Source organism: Atheta coriaria, unplaced genomic scaffold, assembly GCF_025399875.1.
Source record: "Atheta coriaria isolate IRGN ID8LTWV9N9 unplaced genomic scaffold, Caltech_Dcor_3.1 hic_scaffold_7_pilon, whole genome shotgun sequence".
Taxonomy (NCBI): Eukaryota; Metazoa; Arthropoda; class Insecta; order Coleoptera; family Staphylinidae; genus Dalotia; species Dalotia coriaria.
Window position 1 is genome coordinate 1,715,672 of NW_027045449.1, and position 22,581 is coordinate 1,738,252.

At 40.6% G+C, this 22,581-nt stretch overlaps 6 protein-coding genes across 6 annotated transcripts; 2 read left to right on the forward strand and 4 right to left on the reverse strand.

The window, feature by feature from the left end:
- The first annotated feature begins 380 nt into the window (after positions 1–380).
- On the forward strand, positions 381–4,934 carry LOC135795620 (ATP-binding cassette sub-family C member 4-like). The gene is made up of 10 exons (XM_065307362.1): positions 381–512; positions 568–804; positions 870–1,083; positions 1,142–1,367; positions 1,428–2,479; positions 2,539–2,667; positions 2,732–3,295; positions 3,350–3,500; positions 3,568–4,088; positions 4,145–4,934. The coding sequence occupies exons 1-10, from the start codon at positions 433–435 to the stop codon at positions 4,838–4,840; spliced, it is 3,870 nt and encodes a 1,289-aa protein (XP_065163434.1). The 5' UTR covers positions 381–432; the 3' UTR covers positions 4,841–4,934.
- LOC135795624 (ATPase WRNIP1-like) lies at positions 4,880–6,877 on the forward strand. The gene is made up of 4 exons (XM_065307368.1): positions 4,880–5,901; positions 5,977–6,136; positions 6,201–6,630; positions 6,694–6,877. Exons 1-4 carry the CDS (start codon positions 4,988–4,990, stop codon positions 6,768–6,770), a joined length of 1,581 nt encoding a protein of 526 aa, XP_065163440.1. The 5' UTR covers positions 4,880–4,987; the 3' UTR covers positions 6,771–6,877.
- On the reverse strand, positions 6,802–11,255 carry Top1 (topoisomerase 1). Its single transcript, XM_065307364.1, has 5 exons — positions 11,095–11,255; positions 10,297–10,753; positions 9,979–10,241; positions 9,661–9,920; positions 6,802–9,074 (listed from the first exon to the last, which is right to left on the reverse strand). Exons 1-5 carry the CDS (start codon positions 11,134–11,136, stop codon positions 7,397–7,399), a joined length of 2,700 nt encoding a protein of 899 aa, XP_065163436.1. The 5' UTR covers positions 11,137–11,255; the 3' UTR covers positions 6,802–7,396.
- A 310-nt stretch (positions 11,256–11,565) lies between these two features.
- On the reverse strand, positions 11,566–14,411 carry dbo (Kelch-like protein diablo). The gene is made up of 5 exons (XM_065307365.1): positions 14,130–14,411; positions 13,794–14,068; positions 12,863–13,732; positions 12,316–12,802; positions 11,566–12,252 (listed from the first exon to the last, which is right to left on the reverse strand). Exons 2-5 carry the CDS (start codon positions 13,988–13,990, stop codon positions 12,061–12,063), a joined length of 1,746 nt encoding a protein of 581 aa, XP_065163437.1. The 5' UTR covers positions 13,991–14,068; positions 14,130–14,411; the 3' UTR covers positions 11,566–12,060.
- A 146-nt stretch (positions 14,412–14,557) lies between these two features.
- On the reverse strand, positions 14,558–16,400 carry LOC135795625 (E3 ubiquitin-protein ligase rnf168-like). Its single transcript, XM_065307369.1, has 3 exons — positions 16,046–16,400; positions 15,411–15,954; positions 14,558–15,357 (listed from the first exon to the last, which is right to left on the reverse strand). The coding sequence occupies exons 1-3, from the start codon at positions 16,398–16,400 to the stop codon at positions 14,937–14,939; spliced, it is 1,320 nt and encodes a 439-aa protein (XP_065163441.1). The 3' UTR covers positions 14,558–14,936.
- Positions 16,401–16,511: 111 nt separating this feature from the next.
- LOC135795621 (tudor domain-containing protein 7-like) lies at positions 16,512–22,527 on the reverse strand. Its single transcript, XM_065307363.1, is given in 9 exon segments — positions 16,512–17,436; positions 17,497–17,960; positions 18,032–18,606; positions 18,834–19,331; positions 19,493–19,651; positions 19,809–20,153; positions 20,232–20,842; positions 20,845–21,128; positions 22,248–22,527. Coding segments are annotated over 8 exon segments (3,147 nt in total). The 5' UTR covers positions 21,116–21,128; positions 22,248–22,527; the 3' UTR covers positions 16,512–17,212.
- Between the last annotated feature and the right edge of the window lie 54 nt (positions 22,528–22,581).

Sequence of the window (22,581 nt, forward strand, 5' to 3'; positions counted from 1 at the left end):
TGGACGACTCGGGCACGATTGAGCGCGCAGCGCACCGCGCGCTGACCTTTTATACCAGCGCCCTATCCGCAAAAAAGAGTGGGGGCAGGTGCCAGGACGCGAGTCAAACGGTTCGCGACACCCACGCAGAGCCTCGTATCCCCACCAATTGATTTAGAGTTATCCACAGCGAATAGGAATGCGGCGTCTTACCCCCACCACTTTTTGCGGGTTGCCCACAGGTATAAAAGGCGAGTACGCAATGCGCTACGCGCTCAGTCCTGCCTGAGTCGTACCCAGTCCAGTCACAGCTTTTAGGTTCTTCTCTCCTCTCCTCCTTGGTCAAATGCCATTTATGTCAACATTAGAAACTTCAAACTTCAACCTGATTAATTTCTAAACCTGTCGTTGTTATTCATCTACTATAATTTTTATTCAATTTATTTTATTGCAATGGATAAACCAAAAAGGCACAAAACTATCAACGTGAATCCCTACATCGATAGTAATCCTATATCTAAGGCATTATTCACGTAAAATTAACAAAAATCTCAATTATTCCGTACTAAATAAGCAATACTCTTTTAGTTGGTGTAGAAAATTTCTAAGTAACATCAACGCCACTGGTGCAGACCCAGATAAACTATTCCTACCTCGTATAGAAGATCAATGTAAATTTTTAACAGAAGATTTACTTAAGCGTCTCTACTCAGACCGTCATCGACGCATTCGACTAAATCTACTCATGATCATTAATATGTTCGTGGGACGCAGCGAATTCTTTCAATGGTTCATCATAGCGTTATTTTGCACGGTCTTTTTAAGGTTTGACTCATCAACTAAAAAAAACTAACATTTAATCATCAATATTAACATAAAACTAATTTCAGGGTAATAATAGCTATTACACTGGTGTATTCCTTGACTGAACTGGCTATGAACGATCCATCCAACGTCTATAGCACAGTAGGCATTTGTATCATCTCGATATTTTACATTTTAGTTATTGGGATCACCATTATCATGCGACAAATGCGTAATTTTTGGGGATTATGCTATGGAGAACGACTTAGAATCGCTATAACCGGTGTAATCTATCATAAAGTAATCATGTTAAGACAAGAAAATATTTTAAACACCTTACTGAACAGAAAATTTTCAGATAACGAAATTACCACTGAGTATACTAACAAATGAGAAGATAAACGAAATAACTAAAATACTATTCACCGACTTGGTGGTTCTACGCGCATTACCGCTTAGATTTCAAGATGTCTTCGTGTCCGTCTTGATGTTTATAGTCTCCCAATTACTTTTATTTCTTTACGTCGGTACCGCTGGAACTGTAGGCTTGGCGTTGATTATTTTCGTAGGAATACCAATGCAAAGTATTATTATTTACAAACAAAAACTAAAAAAATTCAAAACAACATCAAAATATATTCCAGTATTGGCAACTTATGGCTCTTTAAAAATGGAACGCACTTTAAACGTCAAACGTGCAAGAACCGAGTCGATAATCTCCGATGTCCTCAACGGCATTGAAACAATCAAAGCGAATTGTCTTACCGATGTGTTCATCCGAATTTTACGACGTTCTCATGATCGAGAACTCGTCGTCGCTTCAAGGCGCTCTCTCCCACAGATACTCCTCTGGTCAGCGAATACATTATGGCATCGCGTTGCTACTCTCATCACTATTATCATCTACTTCCTCCAAGGCAACATTCTTACCGTTGGTCAAGTCATGATGGTCATCATTGTCTTTGAACACCTCTGCACATATTCACTCAATGTAATATCAAGCACCATTGAAGTTTGTATGAAATCTTCAGAAGTGTTAAACACAGTGAACGACTTCTTGTCACTAACAGAACAAAAACACAACAAGTACACACCTCTGAATGTCTGGGAGATACAATTTGATCATGTTACCAGTTTGTTATCAAACGACAACTTCGCATTGAACGGTGTCACCTTCACGATACCAGCGAGGAAAATGACTGTAATCTGTGGCGCGTACAATAGTGGATGTCGAACCATTATACCAATATTAACTGATGATGTATGGCTGGTTTCTGGAAGTATCAAAATCGGTGGTGTTATCTCATACTACTTCAACACAGCGGTTTTGGTAGAAGGTTCAATTAAGAGAAATATAACACTCGGGAGGAAATTCGATAAACATCACTATCAGTTTATCAAGAAAATCTGCGGGTTGAATTCGGAACTGCGTCGGATAGATGGTGGAGATGATTGTGATCTAGCCCTTCGCGAATACTGGCCGACTCTAGAAAAGAAAGTCTTGTTAGCGAGAACGTTGTATCCTGTTGCGAATATTTATGTTTTTCAACAGCCGCCTGTAAGGATAGTCAACAGTCGCGAACGGTTAATATTCGAAGATAGTATCGAAAAGTACCTTAAAGGTATTACCCGACTGGTGATAAGTAATGAATATGTGTATTTGAAGCAAGCTGATAAGATCTGCTACTTTGAAAACGTAAAACTAATAATATTCAAGTAGTAATAATGAATTAAATAATGAATACAAAATTTTAGGGGAAATTAAGAGCGGAAGGCACTTACAATCAAGTCCGACGCGAAGTTTCCGACTTTGAATTGATAATAAAACATGGCGTCTCCGAAGTACGCCTGGATAATTTAGCTTTAGTGCCGTCGACAGTAATAGTAATACCTAACTTTCTTCTTAAACTATTTTACCTTAAGTTTCACTTAATTTTAATATGTTTAGCGCTCATCAAGACATTCAGTGATAAGTTTAGCGATTGCATCTGTACCAAACATCTTTGTAATGCTCAAGAGACGCCACAGAGTCATCTATCAATTCTTCGCACGACGTAAAGACCATTTTGCATTGGTGTTCCTCTTCACTCTCATGGTCCTAACTGGTTTCTTACCCTTCCTATCAAAACATTTGTTATTTAAATGGTCCACGGCTAATTTAATAACAAATTTTACCAAGTATGCGCCTGGTTATGAGCGTCACAAGAGAATCCACACGCTTAAATCGGAAAATATGCATCCGTTCAGTGAATTCTTGGATGTCTATGAATGTCGAGTGTTTTTCATCCTCGCTCTTATATTAATCCCGCTATATTCATTGGTTTTTGCATTGGTCGCTCGAATAAGTATTAAGCACGTGCGGATGATATACCGGAAATTATTGGATAATGTACTGCAGAAAAATGTTATGTATTTTCATAATACCTCGACGTTGATGTTGTATGAACTGCTCGTTAAAGATGTGCATGTTATTCAGGATTATTTACCGGGTAGTTTCATTGGTACAGTTGAAGTAAGAGTAAAAATTATTATATTTACTCAGAATGTTATTTTTTATTGTTTGTAGGCATGCGCAACACTACTCTGCGCCGTTGCTTTCTTCATGTATTTGAATTATTACTTGGCCGTGGGGTTAATTCCGTATTTAATGGTCTCTTGCTATATGATTTTGTGGTTCAAAAAGACTGGAAATCGTTTACAGCATCTGGAACATGACTGTAATCTTAATATAACTTTCAAATTAATTTAAATAATACTTATCCGCCATTTTGTTTTCTTTTACAGTGAAATTTCCAATAATGATACACATTACCCAAACACAAAACTTATTAACCATGCTCCGATGTTCCCAGTTAGTGGATAATCAAATAAGAACGTTTTATACCTTGATAAACAAGCATACAACAGCTTGTTTCATGATGTTGACACTAATGCAAGCCTTCCGGACATGGCTAGCTCTCTGGACGCTTTTATTAATGATTGTGATAATGGCAGTCTTTTGTTTCTTGTATATAGCAAATCAAGAATACACCTATGTGATTAATATGGTCATGTATTACATGACTGTTATTATTCTCTTCTTGAATAACTGCTCTGAGCATTTCTTCAATATGGCGTACTTGAATAATCAAATCAAACGCATTGCTGAACATGATAGTGTTAACTTGGAAGATACCACGAGTGGGCTGCGATATCCAAAAATATGGGCCCAACCTCCAACGATTAGATTCTCTGGTGTGTCGGGGCACAATTTAGGACACGCCATTGTTGATTTTCAAGGACTTAAAATAAACCCTGGGGAACATGTAATAACGTCTTAAAATGATCAAAAATAACAAAAAATAAAAAAATATTCTTACAGGTTGGTTTAATTGGTCGTCCTGGGTCAGGCAGACGTATTTTGGTCAAAATGTTGTTACGTATGTACCCGCACACAGGTACAATTAAAATAAACCAAAGAAAAATCGAACAAATCAACGCATGCACGCTACGCCGTAATATTTTCTACATATCATCAAGCACATCTTTATTTGCACCCACATTGCGCTTCAATCTAGATCCCAGAAATGAATTCACTGATTCACTTTTATGGATGGCCCTGCAAAGAGTTGGTCTCACTCCCAAAATCATCTCTTTAGAAGCAACTGTCAAACCTGGTGGAAGTAACATCACTCTAGAACAGAAAATTCTCATATTTTTCGCGCGTGCGTTATTATTGAAGAGTAAAGTTGTAATTCTGGATCAAATATTTGAGAAAATATCAACTGACGAATATGATATTGAAGAAATCTTCTTTAATGAATTTAATGATTGTACTCTGGTTGTGATTGAATCAAGATTGAATTATATTATGCGATGTAATCGCATTGTGGTCCTGGATTGCGGACGCATCATGGACGATAACATTCCTACAAATGTGTATGGAAATCGCACTGATTTCTTGCATACAATTGTTGATAAAACTGGATATGTAAATCCAAATACATTAACACGAATGGGATACCATAGCTCTACTGAAATACAATCACTTGAAGATTTTGATGATCAAACACTATAATTATTTTGAATAATTAAACGTTTAAACCACGAGAAAATCCGAATAGTAACGATTATTGTTTTTAAAAACATGATATAACCTTATTTTACTCATTCGCAGTTTGTGTTTTCTTTGCTTTTGTTTATATAACTTCTAATTAATAACAAAATGAGTGATCAAAGTGATGAATATTCACAATGTCCGATTTGTGACCGTCCGTATCCTTCGCATCAAATTGAAATCCATGTCGATCGTTGTATATTCCTAAACTCAACAGAAACTGATAAAGATAAAGAGAAAAAACCAGCATCCTCAACACTTAAACCTTCTTTTCCATTATTTACCCAAAAATCTCCAGTGAAAACTCTAAAACGTCCTGCTCCACAATCACCACCACCCATATCCAAACCAATCAAATCTCCACGTCAAGAAACACCATCTTCATCAAAAGTTAAACCAACTACAAGTTCAAATACAAGTGTTATTAATAATAACAATGAAAGTGAGAAAAATATAGACTTTACTACACCTTTAGCCAAGCAAGTGGAACCGAAATCACTTGAAGAGTTCTTCGGGCAAAAGAATGTCCTTGGTGAGGCTACTGTCCTGCGTCAGTTGTTGGAAAAAGGCGAAGTACCTAATATGATCCTATGGGGACCTCCTGGTTGTGGAAAGACATCCCTTTCTTCTGTAGTAAAAGAGATCTGTAAAAATAGCACAAAACTGTATTTTAAAGCATTATGTGCTGCGAATTGCGGTGTAAAAGATGTGGAGAAAATCGTAAGTGACGCAAAAATGCAGAGAAAATTCGGAAAACAAACTGTACTATTCATGGATGAGGTACATCGCTTCAATAAGCGTCAACAGGATGTTTTTCTATTACATGTAGAGAAGGGTGATTTGATATTAATAGGAGCAACAACGGAAAATCCATCGTTTACCATAAACAGCGCGCTTTTAAGTCGTTGTCGCGTGATAGTCTTGGAAAAATTGGACTGTGATAGTATGGTAAAGATATTAGAGAAAGCAGCGAAGAGATTTGATGTTTACGTACAGAATAAAGGCGCACCATTAAAAGAAAAGTAAGGATATCATTCAAAATGGCCGTCAGATGACCAAACTACTATTGTTTTACACCATTTTGTGTTGTTTTTTAGTATTTTGCAAATTGAACGCGATGCATTAGTCTGGTTAGCGGATACTTGTGACGGCGACGCAAGAATAGGCCTTGGTAATCTACAAATGCTCTTGCAGCAAGCACAAACTAACAAGAAACAAGGCCTCATCACAGTACAAGATATAAAAGACGGAATAAAAGTAAAGTAAACCACAAACAACATAAATTTCTTATATATACTAATTATTTTTGTTATTTTTAAAGAAATCTCACCTGCTTTACGACCGTCGCGGTGAGGAACACTACAATATTATCTCAGCAATGCATAAATCCATCCGCGGGTCGGATGTTAACGCCTCTCTCTACTGGACGACACGAATGATAGTCTCCGGTGAAGATCCCCGCTTTATCGCTCGACGTCTGGTACGCGCCGCATCAGAAGACATCGGTAACGCGGATCCTACTGCTCTACAACTCGCCGTTTCGGTTTTCCAGGGTTGTCAACTCATAGGAATGCCTGAATCCGACGTACTTCTAGCTCAATGCGCGATTTACTTAGCACGCGCACCGAAATCTCGTGAAGCTGACAGCGCGCTCGCCGCTGCGAAGAAGACAATTAATCAGTGTGAAGGTTTACAACCCTCAGTGCCAATGCACATTCGCAATGCGCCCACAAAACTAATGCGCGAATTGGGTGCGTATCACAAATTACACAACAAATGTCAACATATTATTAAATCCTGTTTTAATTTTACAGGATACGGTCAACTAGAACGCGGCACCAAGGCGTCATTCATGCCCAAAGGATTAGAAAACGTAAACTTTTTCAAATAAATACACCACAGCAATGAAACTACGCAGGAAAAATAATGGTGTCTTCAGACATTCAATATTATTGCGCAACCAAGTGCAGCTTATAATAATATACACATTTTTTTCAAGTTTTCCTTCTATTTTGGTCGCCTAATAATAATAATAATATTAATCCGTATGAATATCTACAGACACAGTATTAAAATGATTAATTAATATTCCGCTACGCTTCCAATTCGTTCTAATCGTCACTTTTTGCTTTTTGTTTCGTTTTCATCACTTACTAATTCCTCATGCGTCATATAAAAAAGAAGATAAATAAAATTACGATATCGCATACAATGTTGTCGCGCCGCTGCTGCATTTGCTATAGCCCTAATTCTTTTAAATCTTTAAATATAAGTCACTCACGAATGTCTTCATCAATTTTTCGGCATCACTTAAATTATTTACCAAAACTTTCAACTCACAAGTCTCCGAAAAAAGAACGCTGTCTGTGTGTGTATGTGTGTCGTGTGAACAACGTAAACATAGTTGCTGTTTCATTGATGCAATAAAACAGGGAATTACTTAATTAACATACATTACATCATTATGAGGGGGTTGTTGGGAGAATGCGAACACACGCAAAAAATTCTTAAATTCTTTTAAAAGACATAGTCGGGTCCGGCCATGTCAATCGCCCAGCGGAACTTGTCGCGCTGCGTCTTGTTGTAGATCTTCTCGATGGGCACATTGTACTTCTTGCACCACGCCACCGATATTCTCGGATCCAAATAATTCAACTTTGACGTACCGAGTGCAATCGTCTTATTTTCATCACGATCGGTTTCCTGAATTTCGAGTTTCGTGAGTTGTTCGCGCATCTTCTCCAATTGCTTCTTCTTTTTATCGTAGATTTGCTTCTCTTTGACGCTACCATGTTTGGCATCCTTGGCTGCGTCCTTTAGACCGCGCTCAGCGTCTTTAATCTGATCACGTTTGGCGTCAATCTTCTCTTTCAGCTTCTCCATGGATTTCTCGTGGCCTTTCGGCACAGCACGTTGATGGTTACAGAGAATCGCCACCGCACGATTGGCGCGATTATAGGACAGAATCATTTCCGAGAGTGAATCGCCCTCGTTCGTAAGCTCATTCAGCTGCTGTTGCAGCGTGAATGACGCATTGTATGTACGGAAGACCTTCGCCGTGAGGCCCTCCATGAGTTCATTGAGATGTTTATTCATAACGGCAGTGTTCAGCCGATCAAAGAGATCATCGCCCGGTGACTTATTCTCCATAAAGAGTTGTAAATTCTTAAAGACGCGCTTCTCCACCGGTACTTCATTGTAATAGCGAATTGAATCCTTACCGAGAAAGTCAAACACAACCACCGACTCCTTGTTGTCCTTCTGCTCGTGCAGTTGAATGTGTTCGACGCGCAGCGAACAGCAACCGACTGTATCCGCCTGGTCCTCGTCCTTTTCGTTACCCGCCCTAAGTGCTAACCTATCGATAAAATACAACGCGACAGCGCGCTGACGAATGCGCATCTCCTTCGACTTCCAGCCATCTTTATACTCCGAACGAATCTTGTCGATGCACTTGTGCAGACGGCGCGCCATCTCATACTTCTGCCAATCCTTCTCGCCCTTCAGCTTGGAACTGGGATTCAACATAACGTACTTTACTTGATTCTGTACGTTTTCCGTCCATGAGGCGAGCCACGTCACAGTTGGATCATGCCGCACCTCCTTCCATTTGTGACCTGGAGGTGGTTTGGGCACAACTGAATCTTGGCTGCAGTTGATTAAAACATCTTCAGGTCGGACGCGTTTTTTCAACATGCCCATCTTCGGATGTTCACCACGACCTCTGAAAAGACCCGGTGGTTCAATTTTAAAGTTACCAATCTTTTCCTTGTGCCCGTCAATGGTGCAGAAACCAAACTCCTTTAGAATTTCTTCATTCTTCTCCTTTAAAGCAAGTTTTTCTTCCTTGGTGCGGTTGCGGTTCTTCTCCGCCATGTCCATAAAGTACGTGTACATCTTCTTAAAGTTGCATTTCTTTAAATCGGTAATGCGTTTGCGCTCGCTGTCAGTCATCACCTTGCGCCAATCCTTGAAGAAGTTGGTATTGAAAACCTCCTTGGTGGTGTAGTCATGGTCCAACATTCGCGCGTAGAAGCCGGCGACCTCCTCGGCCTCCTCGCTCAGACTCATCTCTTCATTATCATAATAGAATTTAACACTCTTTGGAATGCCTTCGTACGGCGGCGCAAATACTGGACCCTTATGTTCAAGGAACTTCCACTTTTTACCATCATCGCGTTTTTCTTCCTCCCACCTAGAAAAATTATCAAATATTATTCAAAGTTTAAACAAACTTTGCTTTTAAGTCCACTTGCCTATGATTTGTACAAGCAAGTCTAACCTTACTTCTCAGTATGAATAAATTACCTAAACTAGCAATATTACGCTTGCTGAATAAGAAACATTTCGTATATTCAAGCAAATATTTAATTCCTATCATTGTACAGTCGCATATTGCCGAAAATTCCACTAAATACGGCTTGGACCGGTTGAGTTTATGTTACCGAAGCATGCTTGCAGGTTATCTATTTCTCGCTTCAATATACCGCATGTAACACGAAATTGTGGTTGAAAATATTTCTAGAAAACAAGTGAAGCACTAATAAACCGCACTTAATTGACAAAAAAACAATATTACTGCCATGAAACAAACTAATTGGTTGTGTCAGCAGTAATATTTAACTTACGTAATAATAAAACCTAAATAAATGGACGTTTGAAACACTCTTTTAGCAAATACGTACAGCGCCTCTAGTGGCGTATTTGCGAACTAACCGAACACGTGTGAAAACTAGTTCAACCGAAATATGGTGAAATATAAGCAAATAAATTGCACTCACCATTTCCACACCTCCTGCTCCTCCTCGGCCTTATTCTTACGTTTCTTCGGACTGCCAGCTGGTTCTTTCTTGACAACCGCTGGCGTAGACTTCGACTTTTTCTTCTCTTTCTTAATTGGCTTCACGTCTTCATAGTCATCGTTATCTTCCGAGTGCGAGCGCTTTTTCGATTTGGACTTTTTCGCCTTCTTCGATTGCACCGGTGGCTTTTCATCCTCTTCACTATCGTATTTCCGTTTAGATGTTTCCAAACGCATCGCCTATACAAATTTAAATTATTATAAAATTTGAAAATAAAAGAATTAAGAAAGTATTTACCAATGGTTTATCCTCCTCAGAATCACCATCTTCAGGTTCCTCTTCGGGCTCCTCGTCGGCTTCAAACTTCGGCTCGTCTTTAAATTGCGACAAATTGTAATCGCAACTCGACGCTTGCGAGCTGTTCATCTGCGCTGCATACTTGTCTTCTTCATATTCCGGAAGGATTTCTACCTTCTTTTCATCTTCGTGATAGAAACTGCTGCCATTCTGTTGTGATTCCGGTTCAGCCTTGATTTCAACGTCAATTTTTTCCAGAGATTCTGTAAATACACACAATGTTTGAATACTGTTAAAAATTAAAAAAAAAATTACTACCATCTTTATATTTGTCCGATTTTCTATCTTTTCTATCCCTGTCCTTTTCACGTTCTTTATCACGATGTTTATCTTTGCTGGAACTGCTGTGTCTATGTCTATCTTTATCCTTGTCCTTACTCCTATCCTTATCCCTATGTTCCTTGCTCTTGTCCTTATCCTTGGACTTGTGATCTTTGGAACTCCTATGCTCCTTATCTTTATCCTTGTCCTTGGACGAGCTGGACTTGTGCCGGTCTTTGTCGCGATGCCTATCCTTGTCCCTACTTGAAGACTTGTGCGAAGAACTCTTGTCTTTGGAACTGCTGTGATGGCGATCCTTGTCCTTGGAGCTCTTGTGGTCCTTGCTGCGACTCTTGTGATCACGATGCTTGTCGCGATGCTCCGACTTGGAACTCTTGTGCTTGTCCGGCGAGCTGAACCCGTTCGTCATGCCATTCTCGTGCTGGTGGTTGTTCTGCAAGCAACAAAAACTAGCCATAACTAACCGAAATTACCACCGATGCGCTTCGCATTTTACGTTTAATATAGCCGCAGGCATCGTCTAGCGATGTGCGTTCATCGAATTTCAATCCAAGCAAGCCGACCGGCGCAAATAAATAAAACGCGTGCCGGCGTGCTTGTATAACACGCGAGACGTGGGACTTAGTCTCTGACGCCATTTTGGGACTTAGAAAAATTTCGCTCGAACGGCGAGCGTCGGCGATACGAGTAAACCGAGCCACTAGACGCCTTTCGGCGTATTCTAAACCAGCCAAAAGCAGCAGCAGGTGAAAACAATATGAGATTGGTACATACCGACGGCGAGACAGGCTCAGACGCTGAATTATCGACGTCCATAGCGGCGTGCTCGGAACACAACACTTTGCCGTTTGCGGGCGCTGCGACGTCCGGCGACGAGCTTGAGCTCGCCGTCGACAAAGTACTGCTTTCGCGCAACTGCGCATGCGTGAGTGTGGCGGTCGCACATACAATCCACCAATGAGCGCGCGTGCTTTGAAAATGGCGCCGTGTTCGCTCCGGTTCGAATCACAGGCGAGCGCCACGCGCTCGGCTTCACTTGACGACTTTCTATGAACGGCGAATGTTGAACGAATACAACACGAGTGATGATCGCTAAATAAACCGAACGAATTTGATAATGGCGTCGACATTTTCGCACGGGACACATCTTCAACGCTTTCGAAACAACACGAATGTTTGCGTAAATGTCACTTGTTTATAAACCACGGCCCGCTGTATGTAATTCCGCCGAATCACAAAACAATATTTGTTTATCATCACATGATTTATTGATAATCAATAAAATCTAAGCTTAGTGTATTGTTTATCCTAGTAACACCCAACCAATAATCACATCGTACACGATTTTAGTTAAAATTTATCAACAGGTCAACAGGTTTTTGTGTTTTCTTTTTTTGTTTCGTGTGAATTGTTTGCGCTCGCTCTACATACCGCCGTGTGAGATAAATATTGAATTATTTCCTAATTTTTTTTTACACAGATCCTTCCAAGTTGTGAGTTAAATGCATCTCCGAGCCAAAATAATATGTACACTTACAAAGAGTGCTTCACTTACAATTAGTGTTGAATAAAAACTAAATAAAGCTGTAGCGTACGTCCGCGCACGTTTCAAGCGATGTCGTCGACGCTGAGTATCGAACGTTGAATCAACTTAATGCTTATATGCCGATTGCCAGCGGCGCCGCCGCCGCCGCCGGGCGCTGGAGGTACGACTGGCGGCGGCAGCGCGGGCACGTTTAGCTACCAAATGCGATTTTCTGTCTGCGGTGCACGCATCACGCCAACACCGCCGCCCAATCGACGGTAGTTCATTGCGCCGCATAATCGCCACTGATTCTGCTCCGTGTCGTACACTTCTATCGTTTTCAGGTATGCGGTGCCGTCGAAACCACCCACGGCAAACAATTGACCATTCACTACTGCCAAACCAACCTAAATACATAAAAATCATCAATAAAACATGCAAAAATCCGCAATTTTTATTTTTAAACTTACACCACTTCTGCGTGAAGTCATAGCCACAATCGGACTCCAAGTATTCGTATGCGGGTTAAACCTCTCCGCACTGCTGAGCTCCATACAATCATCCCGCCCGCCGACAGCGTAAATTAAATTATTAAAAACAGCGCAACCGAGATGTTTGCGCCGTGTTGACATAGGTGCCACTGGCGACCATTTATTGCACCGCGGATCAAAGCGCTCCACTGTATTCAACGGCGCTTGTCCATCGGAACCACCAATGGCGTATAAATATCCACCGAGGACAGCAACCGCTACACCAAGACGACGCGTCGTCATCGGCGCAACTTTACTCCATTTATTTTCTTTGGGGTCGTAACGCTCGACGTGATTCAAACACTGGACGCCATCTTGTCCGCCGACGGCGTATAACAAGTTGTCTAACACTGCAACGCCAACTGAAGTTCGACATGAAGTGGTTGGTGCTACATCACAGGACCATTGATCAGTTTGTGGATCATATCTATAAAAAAAACATTAAAATAAATATAAAATAATTAAATTTAAGTATCATTTAACAAACCTTTCGATGCTATTCAGATAACTTTGTCCATCATGCCCGCCTACAGCATATAACAAGTCGTTTAAGACAGCGACACCTACACCACAACGTCGTTTACTCATCGGCGCCACCATTTTCCATTCCATTGTCTGCGGATCAAATTTTTCCACCGAAGCAATCGCATCGCCACTACACCAACCCCCAACAGCGAATAAAACCTCTCCTCTTCTTGTAGGTTTCCGCGGTCGTGTCCTCGGTCCTTGCATCAACGGCCTCTCTTGCGGCAATAATAAATAATTCTTCGCCTCATCAACTAAATCCCTACAACTCTCATCTGAACGCACCAATAAATCCGACCCAACTGTACCGACCAGAAATTTAGGACTCAATAAAGGTAGCCGTACGTGTTGTAAGACTTGTGGAAGATGTTGACGGCGATCAGAGACATTATACTTCACCCAAGACATCACCGCATTGAAGACTTGTTCCTCAGTGCGCACATTTAATTCATCGCTGGAGATTATATCAACCAATTGTGAGACAGGCAGAAGTAGAAATTCCTCGCTTTCCATTACCTCTTGGAAGTTGTGTTGGGTGAATTTATCGGCGATGCGCAGCAATTCACGACATGAGTGCGTATCGGCAAATGCGCGTATGCCGAGACAATTGGACGGGTCCAGTTGGCGCTTGAGGAACTCGCAGCAAATGTCTTGTATCTCAGTAAGTTGGAGTAAACATGCGGCTGGTAATAGTGTTTGCACGTTGGATTCTTCAACGACGATGTGTGAAGTATAACAGAAGTCGATGAGGAGATCCATTGCCAATTCATCGATATCTCGGATGGTTACTTCGGTTTGACGAGATTCTGCTAATTCTCCAGTGAACATTGCCCTGGAAATTTTTTTTTTTTGTTAATTTTATGTTGAAATAAACATAAAAATTAATGTTTTACCTGAAATAAGGACTGCACGCAGAGAGAATGACCCTATGCGCGAATATTTTCCGACTTCCAACATTGAGAACCACATCACAAAGCTCTCTGTGTCTTCGCAGTAGGTTGAGTTCAGTGAGCGTGTTCTTCGGATGTTTGTCTGATGTGTGCGAGAGGCGCGCCGGCGACGGCGGCCGCTCGCCCACCTCAGCGCCCATCCTGCACGCCGGCACCCGCAGCCCGCTGGTGAATTGCAGCCTTAGGGGCGGCGAAGCCCAACCCCACACGTTGTCAATCTAAAAACAACGCGTCAATCAATCAGTCATTTTTCTTTGTTATTAGAAAAACAAAAGTTACCTTTACTGATTTTTGCAGTATGTGAGTATGAAATGTCTCGCGGGGAGTTGCTTTGCGCTAGTTTCAGGTGGAATGCTTAGTTGTCTTACATTTTGTGTTCAATACACAAATTCACGCGCAAATATTATCAACAATGTTGTGGTAGACGCGTGAAATTTGCGAACTAACCGCTGGAATGGTAGTTTACAGTTGTGATTTCATTGAATAATGCTTTTTGCAATAAACTAGATGCGAATTGTACGCAAGAATTGCTAAACTATGACGTCTGTTTGAGGTTTGACAGGCCTGACCTCCCAGGTACGTCAAAATTATAGACAAGTTTGGGGCGCAGAAGTCGACACTATAGGCAATCCAATATACACATTCTTTGTGTTTACGACTATGCAACGCCATTTTCTTATTTGTAAATATTTGTAAGAAAATAATCATTTTGCTAACAGCTGTTTTAGTTATATTCTTTACAAAAATCATCTTATAGCTTATATTACGACAATCATATCTTTCATTTGTTTTTTAAATCTTTTAAGAATCACAGCGATATTTTATGTAAATTATCTCACGAGCCGACCCTTTGTTACAAAAGGCAAAGCTCCCGGTTAGTTTCCTGCTTCGTAGCTTAAAATTAGATGACTAATTTTGATTTCTCATCTCATACAAACCCGGAGACAATATCTCAACAAACAAATCATCAATGTCCACTTAGAAATAATCCGTTAGTACAAAAAAAAAACGAAGAAAAAAAGGTTTAACGAAAGTTTTTGACTGTAAATCACATCATTTGATCAGAAATGTTCGCGTGCGCGAGGCTTATTTGCACTTCGACGTCGACATAATCTCGGTGAGCGTCAACTGTCGCGCTTTTTTAATATTATTCCTGCAAGAGATGCTGCTGCGCGTCGTGTAACGCTCCCTATTGAATTCTTCCTGAAGTTTTTTCGCCAGTTCCAAATCACTGCGCTCCTGCTCCAGTTTACTAAACTCGGTGATTTTTAATCCGTTGAGAATGCTTGCAGCGGGCAGAAGATGCGGCGGTGATGAATTGGAAGGCTTACGTTCACGCAACGTCATTGTATGCGGGATTTTCAACAGGGATGTTGATGATAAACACTCATCAACAGGTTTCCGTAGTACTTTATCGCTGAGTTTACGTTTACGCGACTGTGTGATAAAGCGGACGAACGCAGAACTTCCTTCGGAGAAGTTTATCGGTTGTGTCTTATTAGGCGGTCTGAAAATGATACAAATCAATATATTGAGCAATATATTGTGTGAGATACTTACTCGAACTTAAAACTATGATGCTTATTCATGGTGGCTGGTACTTTTAACGGCGTTCTGACGGTTGCTGGCAGCGGAATATCGCTATCAATAGGCTTGAAGTATCTGCATTCGTTTTCAATGGAATCATTGCTGTCGGAAATCTCGATCACCTCCGCGAAGTGCATCAGATTCTTTTGTTTTGTGCTCTTTTCAGGAATTGGACAAGCGCTGCTCGTGCTTGCGATTGATTGAGGTAATTCTGCGGCGGTGGGAAGTAGCTGAACGTCCGCACGCGTTGCATGCCTACTAGGAACGACGTTCAAGTGCTTCTGCATGTTCTGAATGAGTTTATCTAATGGACGTTTCCTGAGAGTATTGAGTGAATTATTCGGTTGGAGTGATGCGCGCTGTTGACGCGCATCTTCTTCCTTCAGTTTCTTGATGAGTTCAGCACTGGCGGCTTCCTCCTCGCGATGCTGCTTGGCGATTTGCTCGCGTTCGCGTTGTAGCTGCTCCTCGTACTCGCGCCGGATCTCACCCGCGTTCGTGAGCCGAATTTTCGGCGCTAGGAATAAATTTAGAAATGTAGTGCATGTGAATGGTATTGTAAACAATCATTTGTTTTGATTGTGCATGTGCTTGTGCAAGCTTGGTACCTTCGTCAAGGTGCTCCTCAACGCCAGCCTGACGATTGCGCACCTTTTCGCTGAACTTGCTCTGAATCTCCGTCCATAGTTTACCATTAACAAGGCGGTCTTCTTTCTTGGCGATGCGCAACCAGGAGGCGAAGCGTATTCGACACAGCGGACAGGTGAGGTTTGCGTTCGCCACTGTGCCCTCGAAACACGCGGTGCAGAAGTTGTGATTGCATGGCAACGTCACCGGCAGCACCAGGATGTATCTGCATATCGGGCACAGCGCGTCTGATAACGCCAGATTCTTGTATTCGTCGTTATTTACGAGTTTCGTCTGCTTCGTTCCCCGTTTGGGAGCCATCTTTGAAAGTGCCATGGAGCGCAGCGCGTAGGCAACTTTCAACACAAACCAGTTTCTTCTTCACAGCCAGATCATATACAACCGTGATACCAAACAAAGTGGATGTACATTTGAAAAACTCAAACATTTTTGCGTTTACAATAAGTGTAAATCTTTTATAATTGCTTGTTTTCCATTGTTTACGAAACATTAACAAGCATAACTTTAAAAAATGAAACAGTTTCGAATTCGAAATAAAACAATTAAATACTTACAAAATACATACAAAAATATACGATTTTAAATTCTATGAAAATACAAACAATTATATTTAACGTTACATGCTTAAATAATTAAACATAACGCAAGTAATTTTTAGCAAAACATAAATCATCTCATTTTCTGCTGCGATAACAATGTATAACTTTGTTTGCGCCAAACAAAGTAACATTGCGACGCACGCTCACAACTCAACGGCCATTTTGTCTTTTTTAGCGTCTTTGTATCATAAGTCAGTCGTCAGTCTTGGTAAGTTGCTTAAAGATTCAACTTTAAAAGCCGTAGAAAAACCGTGCGGGAAACTGTTCGACATTGTGCATATTGGAGGGCGACATGGTTGAACAAATTTGTCAAACATTAAGTAGTAATAATAAAAATAGAAAAATTCAAGAGTTGCAAACGATTCATGAGTATCCTGCCAATAGTGCGTGCAAACAATTCGCGCACAGTTATAACATCTAATAAAAGAATCTATCCGTTGATAAATATTACATAAACATAAACAAAAACGTTACTCCGCCAACAATAACTTTGCGATATGAGAAAAAAACAAATAAAACATAGTTTTGTTAATTCCGAACGGCAATCTTCTTCTGAATTAACAAATCACCAATCACCACATCTTGATTGGATGACTCGGTGTCAATCAGCTTGAGTACAAGCACTTTATCGCATGGATAAAGCTCGTCGTTTTCCAATGCGATGATTACCGACACGTACTCACGCTGTTGCACCAACTTCTCAAAATAGCGGCAATCATTAACCGACCATTTCTCTTGAATGGGTTTGATGCCTAGAACAAAACAAAAACAAATCAGATTTATGTGTGAATTTGATTTCTTCTGATTATTACCTGCTAGTTTTGCCTTGATTGCCTGATACGGCAGCTCCAAAAAGTGTTTATCCAACGAAAACAAATTCTGATAATTTAGATTTGCATAATAACCGAAATCGACATAGAAGACAACAATGGCGCTCGGGTAGATTGTCTTCAGTACGCAGACGCGACACCAGACGCCATCATCGCGTTTCGCAGCGTACATAGAACCGGCTTTAATATCTTTCAGATTAACCGCCTCCACGTGTCGATTAGCGAATGTCGCTTGTAATTTACTCATCATCTCAGCCAGTTGATTCGCTGTATCACGTGGTTGAATGAAAAAGTTCCACGGATTGACGGCGAACGGTACTTTTACCTCGAAATATTCTTTGGAATTCGGAAGATGCGGTGCTTGCAAAACGCCGGTAGATGGGACATTGTGCGGGGAGTCTGGTGGAGTAAAACGGCCATTTGGTGATAACGGTGAAATTGGTTCCCTGGAACAAAAATAATAATAATTAATCAATCATATTATTAATTTAGACTAATTTAAAATTAAAATACTTACTTTTTAAAGTTTTCAAAACTTAGACTGTCATTCACCGATACCAACCCGTTGACATTCGGCACAAACAGCATAACACTCGGAATTCCCTTCTCGTCCTTACTTTGCACCCGCAGTAAAAGACTGGCTTGTTGCGGCAACAATTCAGTCATCTTCGCTGCTAAATCACTTGGGATTCTCTTCATCTGCATGCGTACTAATGTCGCCTGTGGTGGAAACTTCGCCAATAGTGGATTCAATTTATCCAGAGGTAAAAGCGAAACATTGCTTAATTTAATCACTCGTGTTTTACCGTGATCCACGTATAATATCTGCGCGTATTTGAAGTCTTCCGGTGAATCTATGATCTTCACGCGGTTGTAACATGAATCATCTTCTAGTTTAGCGAAATAAAGCTTATCTTTACAGTTTTGACGTGTTATAGCCTCGTGGTGCGTGTGTTTGGATAAATATTTTGGCAGTTCAGACTCTTGTTCAGTCATCATGGTATTTAGGACGTTATAACCGGGTGAACGTACTTGTACGTAGAATAATCCATCTTTGGCAATGTGTGATACATGCACTTCAAATGATTTATCCTGAAAAATCAGAAAATAAAAATATTTTACTTGTTTTAATTGCATAATTCATTTATTAATTGATTAAAAACAGGTTTTTAGTGATTTTACTATTTTTATTATAAAATAGTTGCTGAAAGACGCCGCAGAGTTTAATAAAAATAGTAAAATCCCTAAAACCTTTTTTTAATTAATAAAATTTTATTATTTTCTTTTATTTCATTTTAATTTTCTTTCTAATTACTTACGATATCAAATGTATGTGTAGTATTCTCGATGGCAATCATCGCCATCAATTCCGTATTGAATTCGACGCCTGTTTCAATATCGTACATAACAACACTAACAATCTTCTTTGGGGTCTCCCCATTTTCAGTATCCTCGATGAGTTCCAGAGTAATTTCAGCGTCTTCTAATTCTATGATGGCGTCGGTAAATTGTGATGCCTCGTAGAGTTCATCCAGACCAGCGAGGCGACAAACAAAAGCCTGCGCTCGTTCGCGCGCATATTGACGATGCAGTGCATATATATTTTCGAACGGTATGAAGCAATCATCGCCGCGGTCGACCATCAAACACAGCAGGCCGTTTTCGCGTACTTCGAGAGCCTGCGCCCGATGCCAGGTCTTGTCCCAAGCGGCGTAGTAATGCCCTTTGACGCAGCGTTCAATAAGCATTCGGGCGTTCTGATTAAACATATCGTTGTAGTGTTTGTTCATTTGTTCACACATCGTGTCAAATGCGGTCTGAAACAAAAAAATATATTTAGATTTGAGTAAAATTTCATTTTTTATAAAAGCTGTTTAATATTTTGTAAGCTGATTATAAACTCAATTATTGTAGTAAAATCGCCGGAAAATATTTCGTGGCTACGTTGTATCATAATAATCTAATAAAAAATACTTACAGCTTCTTCTGTACAGATCTGCCTACACCAAACCTCACCAGCTGACACCGCACAAGTCACCCTCGCCGTCATGAACCCATTCTCATCGAAATTCGCCGAACTGGTTGGAATAGACACGTCGCACGCCAGCGCCGAATGCACCTTGCCTTTCTGTAACAACTAAAATAAACAAACGTCCCACATAAAAAGCCAATGTTAGTCCCCATCACCACAGTCAATCATCTACAAACAGTAAATACACACAAACAACAAGCAAAACACAACAACCAGCAGAATAAATATCGCATAAAAATAAAAAAGAACAATTCACACTTACGTCTTGTGGGTTGCATACTCGCAAAACAAATTTATCGCCAAACTGTTCAACGGTAATCATCGGACTAACATCAATAATTTCCAACCAGTTAGCAGGCAGTGCTTCATTGTACAAATCTTTGTAATCGGCTTCAACTTGCCAGCTCCAGACACCGTTGTAATGTTTACCTATAAGACTGGGGACACGTTCGATGATGGACGAATCCACCGTGATTGGAATCGACTGTTTTCGCGTTCGGCCATACTTTTTTAGGAGCTGTTCCAGCGCCAGTTTGGTAGAGTATTGAACCGCAGACTTTTCATCGTGGAATTCTTCAGGGTAACTTGAAAATGTCGATCCATCAACCTAAACCAACAACAAAATATTAAAATACATCATAATTACTTAAAAAAACATGAAAATTTGTTATTTAATCTTAATTACCTTAACTTTGCAGTAAAACTGCGGCCGTTTCTGTGATTTTGTCTTCGTCTGCACACAATTCACCTGCGGTTCTTCAATCCGACGAAACCTCGTGAAATTCCACAAATCCTTCGAGACATCACCACTCTCACAGAACTGATTCCTATCATCCGCATCACTGCCGCTAACTGAAGCCGCCGTGCTGCTTAGTCTCTCCCTCGCACGCTGCATCACCGCTGTAATATTAGTCTTCTCTTCCTTCGGAGCAGCAACTACTTCGGGTAATGGTAATAACGCCGCTGACGGCCTTTGATTCTCCTTATTCGCCGTCGGTTTGTTTTGCTCGGGAGAAATCTGCATTCTACTCATGTTACGCAGATTATTCTGAACATGCTGATTGGTCACGCCGGAATATTGATGATGTGTGGGTGCTTGCTGTTGATGTTGATATTGCGCTTGTGGTTGCTGCCATTTCCTGGGACTAGTGATAAACTGATTGTGCTGCGCGATACGCGGTGAATTGTTGGCATATTGCTGATGCTGACCGTTGGAGACGACATTCACCGGCCGCCATCGTTTCGGTTGTTGTGGATTCTTCGGTCGCAGAGGCGCGTTTTTCTTCTTTTTGGAGTCTTTTGTCGTGCAACCATTTCACCAATGTGTTTACTGCGTGGATCCGGAATGGCATCGACGAGGACTTGGCCATTTGGTTGTTTATCGAGCACGAGTGATGGATCGGAACGTAGAAAATCTTCGAGGGAGTTGTAGCCGAGTTTCTTGAAGGGAATTGGTGTGTTCATGAAAGTGTTGTAGTCTTTGGCCAATTGGCGGATGTCCAATGCGCCTTTCACAATCACCAGGCAACTGCGCACATTGCGGATGGTTTCCACACGTAGAGCGTCCATCGTGGTTGATACACTGGAGATAATAATACACTTTAAAAATGTTGTTGTGCACTTGGCAATGGACAAGTTTGAAATGAATCGCAAGATGTGTGGTTGCGTCTTAAGAAGGAAAAATAGCAGGTCATAAAACCCTAATGTTCTGATTTTCCAAAAAAAGGGCAAATGGGGTAATGGGAAAGTTCAAGTTTATGTTATTTATGGCACTAGCAAATATTTACAGGCTGAAGTTTCAAATTTCCAAAAATATTGTAGGTTTTTGGTTGTAATTTAAAATAAAACTAATCGTTACAATGTCATTTGGAACCACTTGAAAACTATCGATGCAAATGTAAATATGGTTCGATTCTTATCACTAAAATATGTAAAAATATCGAATATCTCTGTTTTGTGTTAAAACCAACCATATTCACACAAATAAAAACTCTTGAAGCGATATTAAGTTAACTTAAGTGTCAAGAAATAGAAAAACCAATAAAATACAAACACACAACAAGAGAAAAAGCCAAAAAAAGAAAAAAAAAACATGTTTGAAGTCAAGAGGGTTAAAAATTAAACCAGATTTTACAAACAACTTTTTGTTTTTGTTTCTCAATGGCCGCCTTAGATGACAATGACATTTTTCACTCAAATTACTAAATTAAATCAGAAAAAATTATAAATTTAACATGATTTTCCCCTGTAATTTATTTTATTACTTGGAATTTCCACCCCCCTGAACTTTGTCAACCTCCCATCGAGTTGCTCCACATTACTAAACGCATTCAAACGATATGAAAGTGCTGACCGTTTTGACCCTTTCTAGAACAATCCGACAAAAGCAGGCAAACATGAATGCCAATTAAAGTTATCCTCACTGGCGCAATGAATTCAATTATAAGCATCTACAATAAACCGCCTGAATGCCCTGCCTGGCCGATTATGATATGATTGTTCCGTTTATGATGAAAATTGCACTAAAAATTGCATTGATAATATCACTATGCACCGTAGGATTGCACAACATGCACTTTTCGACAGCTAAGCAACCGCTGGTTGTGTGTTGATTGCGTTCAATTGCGGCCTGTCCCAAATACATCGCGCGAATATTTCGTACAAATACAAAGGATAGAATGCAAATCGAATGGATACTTACAGCCACGAGGCGTTACGCTCCTCTAGGAGGCGATCCGGCACTGCACACACGCCGGACGACGCACAATCAGCGATTTACTGCGCAAACCATCCGCCTGCTTATCTTAAAAATCTAAAGCGTCAGACGCGACACACGGAACCGCTGCCGCGTACTGACACCAGACACACACGCCTCGGCTTTGGAATGTATGTTTTCGGATAGCGGATTACTGCTGTGGATAACAGCAGAGTGACGAACAGTGCGAACAGGTTGGTGAGGTTGGTTTTTGCCTTCTGCTGCTACACTACGACGGTTTAACCGGTATTATCGGTTATTTACCGCCTTTACTAAAAAA